A 12,407-nucleotide genomic window follows, 5' to 3' on the forward strand; every position below is an offset into this window, starting at 1 on the left:
AAACCAAAATAACTCGAAAGTTAAACAAACACCAAGTAAAGTACTCCACGATTGAGCGAGAAGCTCAATCTTTAATAAGCTTTACTGTTGGCCCTACAGATCATACTGATCATAAACCTCATGTTTTTGTCCCGAATGTATTACCACAATCAACGGCTCATGAGATGGTTTCTCTGATATTCAAGAATATAACCTAGAGGTGAAACACAAAAAAGGTATTGAAAATAAAATTGGCAGACGCCCTTATCCAGAGCGACGTACATAAGTGCTTAAATACACAAGTGCTCTAACATTGAATACATTAATGCTGGCTCACTAAGTTACATACTTAAGATACCATGAGTTTAAAACATTTGTTCAAAATTACAATGAAAAAGTGTCAAAGTTTTTTTTTTTTTTTTTAAATGCAAAAGATAAGGAAAGAAGTGCTAGTTGAAGTGCTTATTCAGGAAGCACTTCAACTAGTCATCATTTCCCTTTTATTCTAGCGTTGCCTTTTCTGGTGTTGCTAAGTGTAAATTAGTATCATATTCTTTGGCTGATTGGCATAATTCAATATAAACACAAGTATAGATGAATAAATATACAATAATCAAAACCTTTGTAAAAGTGGCAGGAAGTTTAGTTTGGCAACAAAAACTCTTTCACACTTGAGGACCTGTGTTAATGTTTAAAAAAGAAGGGACAAGAGGCTTCTAGAAAAAGGTCTGCCAATGAATCCCACACTACTGGTCTGTTAAGAGTAGAAGGTATGGTTAAGACAAAAATAACACCATGATTCTCAAAGATATTTCTAAACATGTATCTTAGATTGAATGGAACACAAACTACCAGCAATACAATACTGCTTCATTTTAACACACTGAAGATGATTTTAAATAATGTCCACACAATAAATATCCTGTTTTCAAATATTAAAAACATTTTTTAATTAACACTGGATAAAAAGATCAAATATCTGTAAAAATCATTTCGCTCAGCTTAAGTGAGAGGTTAGGAGGTGATGAGCAACTCCAAACAAACTCAAAATCAGTCTATTAACTTCCTTTCACTGAATTTTCTCACAAACTGGTTAGACAAAGTGATATTTATTTACACATCAGTACAGAATTGAGAGGATTCAAAATACAAATCAGTGAATACAATTCTGAATGTACATGTGGTTTAAAAAAAAAAGGCTTTGAGATAATTAAAAGGATCAGTGCTGCCGTCTGTATGTATGTGATTAGATATCTCTGACATCTGAGTGTTCTCTGAGCAGCATGATTCAGGCTGTGACGTCCATTCATCATCACACAGCTGACAACTTGTGTGTTTGTGTGTCCATTTATCAAGATCCAGCATGCACTAACGTGCTCTCTGTGACCTCTCTTACAACACTATTTCCACTCGGCCAGTGACATGGTCTGTCTCACACCTCCATCACCAACCGAACATGTACTCCATTGCTTTGGACACAAAGCTGTCATCTTTCCGTGGGGTCCCTTTGTCCGACACCACCTACACACACACACAAACACGTGACAAATTTTGTTGTTGGCTTGACGAAGCAAGTAATTGCAATATCCACCACATTTGGAGGGAAGTTGATATGTTCATGTGACATCAACAGGATACACATGAATCACATAAATCACAATTACAATATGTAAAATGTACAAAGTGAAAATTAGAAGTTAAGAAAAGAGACTGTTTTTGGAGCCAATAGCAAAACCATTGCAGCTGGAGAATGAGCCAAAATAAACTTTTACAATCACACTTTTTATTGTGAGAAGGAGGGACAGCGGGTTCAACTGAGATGCCTTATCTGGAAGCCCAAAGATAGCAATCAGTGGACAGGGTTGCAAATGTATCCCCAGTACAGTGGACATTGTACTGAAATAACAAAAACTGACCAAAAATATGTAGCCACAAAAAATACGTCTACTGAGTCAGTTCCTCTAATTGTTATTTACAGACCTCCTGGCCCATATTCTGAATTCCTGGGAATTTGCAGATTTCATTTCAAAGCAGTAATTGTTGGAGTCTTTAATATTCATTTTGATAAGTTCCTCTGAGAACAGCAGTTGTTTCCATGTTAGATTCAGTAGGGGTTAACCTGAATGTAATAAGACCCACTCATAATGGAGGTCACACTCATGATCTTGTTCTAACCTTTGGATTAAATATATAAAATAATTCCATCTCAGACCCTTGTCTCATTAAAATCTGTCAGACACAATATATTCACTAGTCATACATTTACATTTGCTACTTCAGAGAGATTCACCAATAAACCCCCAGAATTATCATCCACGACTGGGTCAGCATCAGAATCCACAGAACTACATCAGGCAAACAGAGTCAACATATCACTGCAGCCTCGAGTAGCAACTGAACTGCTATTTATAATAGTTTTTCTTTAGGTAAAGGGGAAGATCTGGTGGGTTCCTGGACATAGAGTGCTTGGTGAACTGGTAAAATGATTCTTAAAGATTATGCAAAAAAGTATAGAAAAACTACAGTTACAGAAGGAAAATTATTTTTCTAATCACTCTCTCCGTTGTCAGTTTTCCTAATATTGTTGCAGTAAATTTATAATCACCACTGTCATCTCTGGATTGTTCACCAACGATCAATTTAAATTTAAAATGTAGAATTTACAAAACTACCTGGTTAAACACAATCAGTGTAAAAATTTTATTGTGATTTACAAGTTACTTTGTCAGCTACATACTGGATTTATTCTCAGATAAGATCATCAAAAACAAGCTAACTACTATTTAATTCCCTTCAATTTTATTTGTATAACGCTTTTGGATAATGGAAAGCAGCTTTATAGGAATCTGAAAATTTAGAAGAAAAATTAAGATTTTTTTTTATATTTTCTCTAATGAGCAAACCTGAGGCAACGTTGGTGAGGAAAAACTCTCTCAGACGACAAAGAAAGAAACCTTGAGAGGAACCAGACTGAAAAGAGAACCTGTTCATTATCTGGGTGACATGAGAAAGTGGATTATAAATCATCATAAACACTGAGAGTGGGATTATAAATCTTTATAAACACAGAGTGAGATTATAAGATCATCGTAAACACAGAGTGGGATTATAAATCATTATAAACACAGAGTCGGATTATAAATAATGTTCTTTCAACAACTGCTTATAGTCAAGTGCAGTTGTGTAACCTAGAACTCCTGAGCAATTTGAACCAGCATAATTTCTGAGATAATTACAGATTTAATGAGTGTGTTTATATGGCAGAATAAGGAGAAACCACACATAACAGTTTTTTTTTGTTTGTTATTTTTCAGTGAAAGAGTAAATAGGAAATAATGGCAGATAGAAACTGAAGTTGAAGTGAGTTCAGATCTTAAGAAATGCCTGCCAAAGCACACCACAGGACTGATTCAAGGAATTATTTATGCAAGTGGTTTGGATTCATCACTTCTTTACATCATGACAACTTATTTACACATGATCCCAGTTCTGATGACACTTGGCACCAACATGGTCAGTGTTACATGTGTACAGAGAACATAAATGATAAGTTGTCAGTCTGGTATTTGTTAGTGTAAAACTAGACACATCCTCTGCCTAAAGCACTGACTTGATGCAGATGAATCAAGGATCAAATCTATACATAGATTCTGTACACTATCATTACTGTGAAGAAACAGATCATTAATATCATGCATAATTGAGCAAGGCATTGATCAGTGTATATGTGACCGTGCATGTGTGCGTACCTGATAGTCAGCATTGGTGTGTGTGAGTGGTGTGCTGAGGGGTCTCATGGATGAACGTGGTGTAGAGATGGAAGTTACACTGTTACTGTTCTTCACCGGAGGAGTGAACACTGCAGCACTGCTTCGATCTGAGCACTCCATCACACACTGTGTACATGCAGACACATACAAAAGGACTCACAAACACATGTTTGTGTTGTATGTTTGTGTGTGTGTGTGTGTGCATGCGTGTGCGCCTACCTTATCAATACAAGGCTTGACTCCAATCATGATGGCTTCTCCGAATATTTTGCCATCTTTACTGAGCGCTTTTCTGGCCTGCAGTTTGGACTGATATTGAATGTGCATCCAGTTTCCTGAGTTAGACATCTGAAAACACACACACACACAGAGTTAGAGAGAGGAGTGTTGGTGGGATAAAGTAGCTGATCTATACCCTTGTTACCCACTATGTGTTTGAGGATGTTCCCATACTGAGCAAACTGAAGGAGTATGTATGACGCAGATGCTGGGGGAAACCTGCAAGACATTACACATCTAAGTTTTTCATTTGCATAACACCAAGGATTTAACCTAGATAAAAGGCAGGGCTTCACCTACTTACCCAAAGACCGTGACCCAGGTCTCATCCAGCTGATCCTCAGAGGAAAGGGTGTCTCCCTGAGTGAAGAACGGGTCTACCTGTGCAGGTGACAGGGCATTCTTCACATGTCCTGAAGAGGCAGGGCTAAACACACTGCCTACTATACAAACACACACACCAGAAATGGTCTCTTTAAACTTTTACAAATTATTAAACAAATTTTAAACCTCAAGACATTATTCTCCTAAAATTTGTCACAGACAGATTCAAAAACAAGCCTACGGTATATTAGAGTGGCAGTGTATTTGAACCCATATACAATTACACATGCACCATTTAGCAGATGCCCTTATCCTGAGTATTACGCGTCATAGCACATATTTTGGATGTTGCTTCTGCAATCCTCTTATTACAGTGGTATTGGTGGGGGGGCATGTTGGCCACTTGCTCAGTCCAGGTCACTGCGGGGAGGAGCCAAACCGTGCGGACACCGCCACGGAAGAGAGACCGGAAAAAAAGCAAAAAATAAAAGAGAGAGCATGGCACCGAATCTGGGGCGTGCACGATGTTGTCTTATGGAACTGTTTGCTCTTTGCATTTCTGTGTTGCTGGCTCGAGGTTTTGAAATAACGGCTGTGTGTGCAGTCTTACTCTGCTTACACGGCTGGAAGTAGTAAGGAGGAGTGCGCTAAAACTTTGTGCTATACATAGTATATTCATCTGTCTAGACACCTTAGGTAAGGGGTACGTGCCTCCCCCTGTACTTAAGTTTGCGAGGGAAGTGTAGCATAGCTGAGATTTTAGGTTCACTTTTGTTTGTAGAGTGCATATACAAACCAAAGCTCAGAAGTGAATCTCATCCTCATCCATAAATTCATGAAAGCACATTAGAGTGGGAATTATATCTGTGTACTTGTATTTTAATGAAAATGTATTTAAGCTGAAGCTTTAAACACAAAGGCGCATATGTTCTAAAGCAAACCTTCAAGACATTATAAAGCACACTGATCTGCATTAACAAACAACCCAGAAACATTAAGGAGTTTCTTCCCACAAGCCAGGAGACTCCTTAATAACTGAACTGTACTGAGCACAACATACACATGCACATCACCTGTATGGACTGCACTGACCTACACCACATACACACACTTCTAATATACACCCTATCAACTTGTTTACATGCTGCTTATGTTCATCAAACTGTTTACATGCTGTTTTGCACACTCTTTTACTTTTTTGCTCTTTGTACACACTGGCTACTGCAGCACTTTGCAGTTCAGGCGGCCTGCCTAAGCTGGGAAACCCTACCGCCTTAACTAGGTCGTCCAAAAAAAAAAAAATTCCGCTGCACAAAAGGCCGTCAAGTGCATCTCGGAGAATATCGCGGACGCGCTTCACACCGCGCCACATGCACGCACGCACGCCACACGGCCGAAATGAGACAGACGTGGTCCGTCACTGTCTGGCGGATAACTAGCCAGTTGATAAAATGCGTGTCCGTGAGAACTGTAAGTGGACTTATGTTTTGGGTTTATTTAAGCCTGTTATTGTATTAGTCTATAGTTCTTGCAAATTTAAAGTAGGTTAGCTGCTGATTTTGTTGTTTGAGTTCTTCACCTGCTAGCTAGGTTGCACATGCCTGTTTTTAATAATTGGTAAACATAGTACAGAGTCTGTGGTCTCTCACAAAGAAGCCCCCCCCTCCCCTTTTTTGTATTTTGTGTCTTGTCTGTATTGCCCTGCACTGTCTTGTCTGTATTGCCCTGCACTGTCTTGTCTGTATTGCCCTGCACTGTCTTGTCTGTATTGCCCTGCACTGTCTTGTCTGTATTGCCCTGCACTGTCTTGTCTGTATTGCCCTGCACTGTCTTGTCTGTATTGCCCTGCACTGTCTTGTCTGTATTGCCCTGCACTGTTTGCACAGTTGCACTTTATGTGGCTAAGACTACTTACTAAGTCCTAACCCTGTCTTTGTTTTATGTAGCACCCTGATCCTGGAGAAACGTTGTCTCATTTCACTGCAACAGCTATATATGTTTGAAATGACAATAAAAGCTTCTTGACTTGAGCTCCAACTCTAACATTCTGTAACTTCACTTACAGAAATTTGAGGGGGAATGTCATGAATTCCTTTTTAATGTAAGTATGTCTTAGTATCTTGTATAGTGTCTTTTTGTTCTTATATAAAAAGGATAATATATTATAGTGCCCATGTCTTCACCAAAATTACAATCTAATCCTTCAATGCACACCTCATATATTACAGATCTATATGTGGATTTAACAACACATTCCTAAGACAAACCCTATTAGAAAGAGGGTCATGTGACCATTTCTCACCGGATCCTGGAGTTGCAGCCACACCAGCCAAAGGTGTGTGCATCACAGAGTACACCTACACACAAACACACACGTCTGAATACTGCAGTGTATGGTGTGATGATAAGAGTAAGAATAATGTGTGTACGACATGTGTGTGACCTGTTTGCGTGATGTGAGAGGAGAGAATCCAACTATGGGACTGGACAGGTCATCATAAATACTCCGCACAGGTGGAGCACCACTTTTATCTTTAGGTGTAGGAACAACCGGCTGAGGAGGAGAACCTCCTGATACACCTACAACAAGTATAATAATTGTAATAATGTAAAATACAAATTGTTGTTCTGCTGTTATCATCATTATTGTTATTGTATCTACTATTATTTGTAGTAGGATTGTGGAGTACCTGTGAGGGGCAGTGCTCTAGTATCAGCTCCACCCACACTCAAGCTTAGGGGTCTTGGCTGTGGAGTAGCAGGTGCAGGCAAGTCACCCATCAAGAACCCAGGGAGGAACTGAGCTCCACCCACTGGCTTTGGGGACGATGGGGAACCCAGAGACATTGGCTCCATACCTGACAAAGAATGAAGCTTGTTTAGTTTTAAGTCTACTAAGCTGGTCTACAGGTTTAAACCCTGATTCTACATGAGTAAATAATACATAGATAAATAAATAATAGCTGCACGTGTTCGAGGAGCTCAATGTAATATATATATAAAATCATCCACCTGCACCATCATTTCATCAGATTATGTTATCTGCACCCAACCAACACATTATATTATACTACTTAGATCATCAGCATGATTATCTGGTCAATTGATGTTTTAACACCGCAAGATACACCCAGTGAGACACGGCGAGACACACACACACCCCCCAGTGAGACACGGCGAGACACACACACCCCCCCCAGTGAGACACGGCGAGACACACACACACACACCCCCAGTGAGACACGGCGAGACACACACACCCCCCCAGTGAGACACGGCGAGACACACACACCCCCCCAGTGAGACACGGCGAGACACACTCACACACACACCCCCAGTGAGACACGGCGAGACACACTCACACACACACCCCCAGTGAGACACGGCGAGACACACTCACACACACACCCCCAGTGAGACACGGCGAGACACACACACAGTAACACGGCGATACACGATATTTATTGTAGTTATTTGTATAGACACACGGTCTGAATGCTACAACGCCGTCAGTATTACAAAGTCCCACACGTTTATGTGCTAGTTTAATTATTTTAGTGTAGCACAACCAATAAAGCTCTAATCATGTCTCCGTATTAAATAATAAACGTGTTAATAAACGTGTAACACATAAATAATACTAATCCTGACCACTAGAGAATATAAAAACTTTAATAGTTAGCAACCCGGCTAGTAAATAATGCTATGCTAATGCTAACAGCACCTAGCTACATATACATATGTCTTTTTAGCGCTGAAATAAACATATTTCACTCACCATGAATGTCCATCACACCGTAAAAGTGAATGTAGTTAAGTTTATTTACAATAAAAAATACTAACTTTAGCGGAGCGGTAAAGTCAGAAATTTCAAAAGCGAAGCCGGAAGTGACGCCTGTTTCCGAAGCCGTCTTTTTGCGCGTGCGCAGTTATGAAGGCCCCAGCACTGCAAACAAATACTACAGTAATATCTATATAAGTTTTAATTTTGCTATATTTAATTCTTCTTGTTTTTTTGGGGGTTTTTTTTTGTATTTTAGGAATAATTTATGAAAACATTTATTAATATGAGATAACGTTCAAATATTCACTTCATATTAACATAAACATAATTTTAAAGTGTTCGCAGACTTTACAGGGATTAGATTCAGTGTTAGACTGTAATCAGACACAATCAGAACATACACTGGATGTAAAATCTAACATTCAGAATAAAAATGAGAAAATAGCCACACTTCCACACGTCTGAAGCTACCTCAGATCATTCTCTCGTCTCGTTTAAAATGTGTCTTAGACATGAAGGTTTCACATTGTCTTACTGTATTAAACATGACTGGATCAGCATCTAAACCCACAGAACTTCATCAGGAGACTGATTACTTAGAGTCAGGGTTTCATTACACCGTAGCAAATGAACTGGTATTTATGAATAGTTTTAGATCTGGCAGGTGTTTGGTGAACTGGGATGTTTGGATGCTGTCTCTTTATGACTCTCACATGTTCACTTGTTGCTGACTGTGAAGTGGTTGGATGCTTTAGTGATTGGTTCCCAGCATGACCTCTTTTTTTCTCCAGCCCTGCCTGATCCATAGTGATGCCCTACCTCTGGTTGGAGTCTTACCACTTGGTGGTGGTTACTGCTGATGGGGATGGTTTTGTGTGCACAGCTTGGAGACCCATGGGACTGCTGTCGATAGAAACACCTGATTCCGTTTGATTGCTTAAGTAGAAACAAAATAGTGTTTAAATTCTCAGAAATTAGCTGATTCATAAGTTGCTCAAAAGCTCCTGGTTACGCAACCAGGGCTGCCAACTCTCACGCATTCAGCGTGAGACTCACGCAATTGACCCAACTCTCACGCTCTCACGCCACACCCCCATATTCTCACGCCACACCCCCATAAATTTATTCCCATAAACTGTGTAGTCAGCCGTTCTCCCTCCCATCTGCACCGTGTGAATTGTGAACGCAGGCAGTTCAGTGAGTTACAGGGCGCTCCGTGTCTCCGCCCAGTTTAGACTAGTAACTAATAGGCCTGTGCTGTTATATAGTTTATATAGAATTTAGTTAGCATTAGCAGAGTTGTTTGTTTTGCAGCACTGAGCAGTTATTTTACATAACTTTATCATAAAAAACAGTACAAAAGCATTTCCAGATGACAAATATCTGGACATGCCTAGTAATGGTAATTATTGTTTTCTAAGAACAGAAGGTCAAGTCAATGACATCCCATATTAAAATGATTTTATTTATATCAATCACAGCTCATCAATCATGTCCAGATATCTGACTGGTGGTGGTGTCAGTATGGTGTCAGTATGGATACATTTGAATGTTCTGTTATAGGATGTTATCTAAAGTGTCAGGGACAGGCAAGAAAAGAACACTTGTATCAATGTGGGCAGCTTATCAGCCCTCCAAGAAGTCCTGTGACCCTGAGAAGCAGCAGGAAAAGACACTATTTCTATTTCTGTAAAATGTGAAAATTAAATGTAATGTAAATCTCCCAAGAAATTCTGTACAGATACCAAATACTTTGACAATCAATATATACTTAATACACTTCTGCTAATGCAAGGATTTTGTGTTTGTATTTTATTCCACGCCAGGCCCCGCCCCTCTATAAGTCACGCCCCCATAACCAAAGCCCCGCCCCCAAATCTCACGCTAAGCTGAACTCAAAAGTTGGCAGCCCTGCACAACCCAATGTGACTATAACAAGTTGTAGAAAGGACATTATGTATTATGCCACTCTCTGGTGTTTATAATTTATAATCCCACTCTTCGATTCCACCCAGATGAGGATGGGGTTCCATTATCAGTCTAGTTCCTTTTGCCACCGTGACATCTGACTAAATTCAGTTCAATTCAATTTAATGAGTCTCAAAGCAGTATTACAAAAGCATCAAAACAGAATAAGTCAATTAAATTACTATTTATCTCTATCCGCTATTCCTAATGAGCAAGCCTGTGGTGTGGTGGCAAGGTAAAACTCTCTGAGATGATATGAGAAATGAACCCTGAGAGGAAGCCAGCTCAGAAGGGAAACAATCCTCATTTGTGTGACACTGGACAATAAATAATGTAAATGTAAATAATGTCCTTTATACAATGGTTTGTAGTCAAGTGGAATTGTGCAACCAAGAGCTCCTGGGGAATTGGCTTGTTACGTCCCATATTAATAGTTTCCAGGAATGGTATTTTGTTTTTGTTTTCTTCCCTTGTGTTTGTTCTGTGTGTCTAACTTTTGTTTTAGTAGGGCGATGCGACTACCTGTATGGACAATATGTCTGCCAATCACCGTGACGACAGCGCACGGATCCACCAATGAGGACGCCCTACTGCTGATTTAAAGGCGCACCTGTTCAGGAGGCGGGAGCTCTCTCTGGCATGACACAATTGTTGTAGTGGTTGTTTGGTCGTGGACTCGCATGCTTGTTCTGCCCAGTTTTGGGTCTCGTCTCTCTGGTATTTCCTGCGGTTTGTTCTCGGGCTGATCAAATGACAGTACCGAACGGGGGAAGAGACAAAGACCAGGTAGGAAGTCACGTGACATACATGTGCACCACTGAGCCATTAATTGCTGTCTAGTACACTAGGTTAGTGACGCGTGCCACTCTTTGTATTTTTGTTTGTTAGTAAGTGTAGTGTATTTAGGGCGTCTTTGACGCAGAGGATTTTTCTTTTTGTTAATGGATGGGTTATCGTAGTGGTTGAGTTAGAGTAGACGTTTTTTTTTTCCTGTTTAGTGAGTTTGGTTATGTTTTGTTTCTTTCTTTGATTTGGCACGGTCTTGTTCTTTTCTCTTGTCCCTGTTCTTTTGTGAGTTATTTTTGGGTTTTGTTATTGGATGTAAATTTATGTTCACGATATGTATTGAGGTAAACACATGTAATAAATGACATCAAGGTGGACTGTATGGTTTCCAGTAATCTTTTCCAGTACCCGTTCAATGTTTTAATGTTGCACCCTTGTTCCCTAGACAACCAAAAAATAGGGTTTGTAACATGGCTCCACAGGGCCAATCATGATACAGTTCCCCTGGAGCAGAGAGGGTTAAGAGCCTTGCTCAATGGCCCAAGAGTGGCAGCTTTGCAGTGCTGGGGCCTGAGCCCGAATACTCTGATCAACAACCCAGCGCTTTAACCACTTGAGCCCCCACTGCCCTCACTGTTAAAATCAGTGTGAAATTTGACTGGGAGTCAATGCAGTGTGCATAAAATAGGGCTGATGGTTTCATAACTTCTGGTTCTAGTCAGTACTCTAGCTGCTGCATTCTGGACTAAGTAGGGTTTGTTTTGTTTTGTGCAGGGGGTGATTGTAAATACACAGTCTGACAATTGTGTATTGATGCGGAGAATCAAGGTCTGGTTTTTTTATTAGATTTCTGCACATAGCCAGGGAATAATCTGTTTAAAGAAACATGTGGCTAAGGGCTCCAATATGCTGGTTGATCATTTTGATGAAGAAATCAGTGAAACGGTCAGTCTCTCAAAGGGGAGTAAAACAGTCTGTATAAAGTACCAATCAGAACCAGTAATATTATTATCTACATCTATCAAATTGTTTGATTTTAAGCTAGTTTTTTAAGCTTTATTTTTATTCATTAAATTGTTAAAGATTTTATAGATATAAATTCACAATTTACTGCAGTAAAGATTTAATAATATTAATATTGATCTGCATTTGATCTTAATATAATAATATCATGTACCCTTATGATCACAGACATGTATATGATGGTGTAATATGTAGCAAATATAATAATATTATAATCATGTTATTCTGCATACAATTATATAATAATAAAAATATATAATTTCCATTTATTTATGAATGAACAAAAAGCATTTAAGCATCTATTTGATTAATATGAAACATGCCTGATATTTTTCATTTGATTTCATTTGATATTTTTTATTTGATCCTTCATTAATCTGCACTCTAAAAGCTCTTCTCTCCACCACTACTAATCACATTCCAGAATCTCATCATGTGATTTTACGCTGGAGACTGGATTGGGACTGTGGAATGTCTCCTCAGTGTAAAAACAT

At 39.3% G+C, this 12,407-nt stretch overlaps 1 protein-coding gene across 2 annotated transcripts; it reads right to left on the reverse strand.

Annotated features, from left to right (window-relative positions):
* Positions 1–904: 904 nt before the first annotated feature.
* Positions 905–8,263, reverse strand: nup35 (nucleoporin 35). Of its 2 annotated transcripts, none has more exons than XM_060877151.1 (9): positions 8,131–8,263; positions 7,043–7,210; positions 6,796–6,932; positions 6,655–6,709; positions 4,333–4,468; positions 4,178–4,247; positions 3,969–4,097; positions 3,729–3,875; positions 905–1,500 (listed from the first exon to the last, which is right to left on the reverse strand). In XM_060877151.1, exons 1-9 carry the CDS (start codon positions 8,141–8,143, stop codon positions 1,423–1,425), a joined length of 933 nt encoding a protein of 310 aa, XP_060733134.1. In that variant the 5' UTR covers positions 8,144–8,263; the 3' UTR covers positions 905–1,422. The 2 variants fall into 2 exon arrangements, with proteins under 2 accessions (XP_060733134.1, XP_060733132.1); XM_060877149.1 differs by having other exon boundaries at positions 4,333–4,471.
* Positions 8,264–12,407: the final 4,144 nt, after the last annotated feature.

The sequence above is a fragment of the Tachysurus vachellii genome, chromosome 8 (assembly GCF_030014155.1).
Source record: "Tachysurus vachellii isolate PV-2020 chromosome 8, HZAU_Pvac_v1, whole genome shotgun sequence".
Lineage (NCBI taxonomy): Eukaryota > Metazoa > Chordata > Actinopteri > Siluriformes > Bagridae > Tachysurus > Tachysurus vachellii.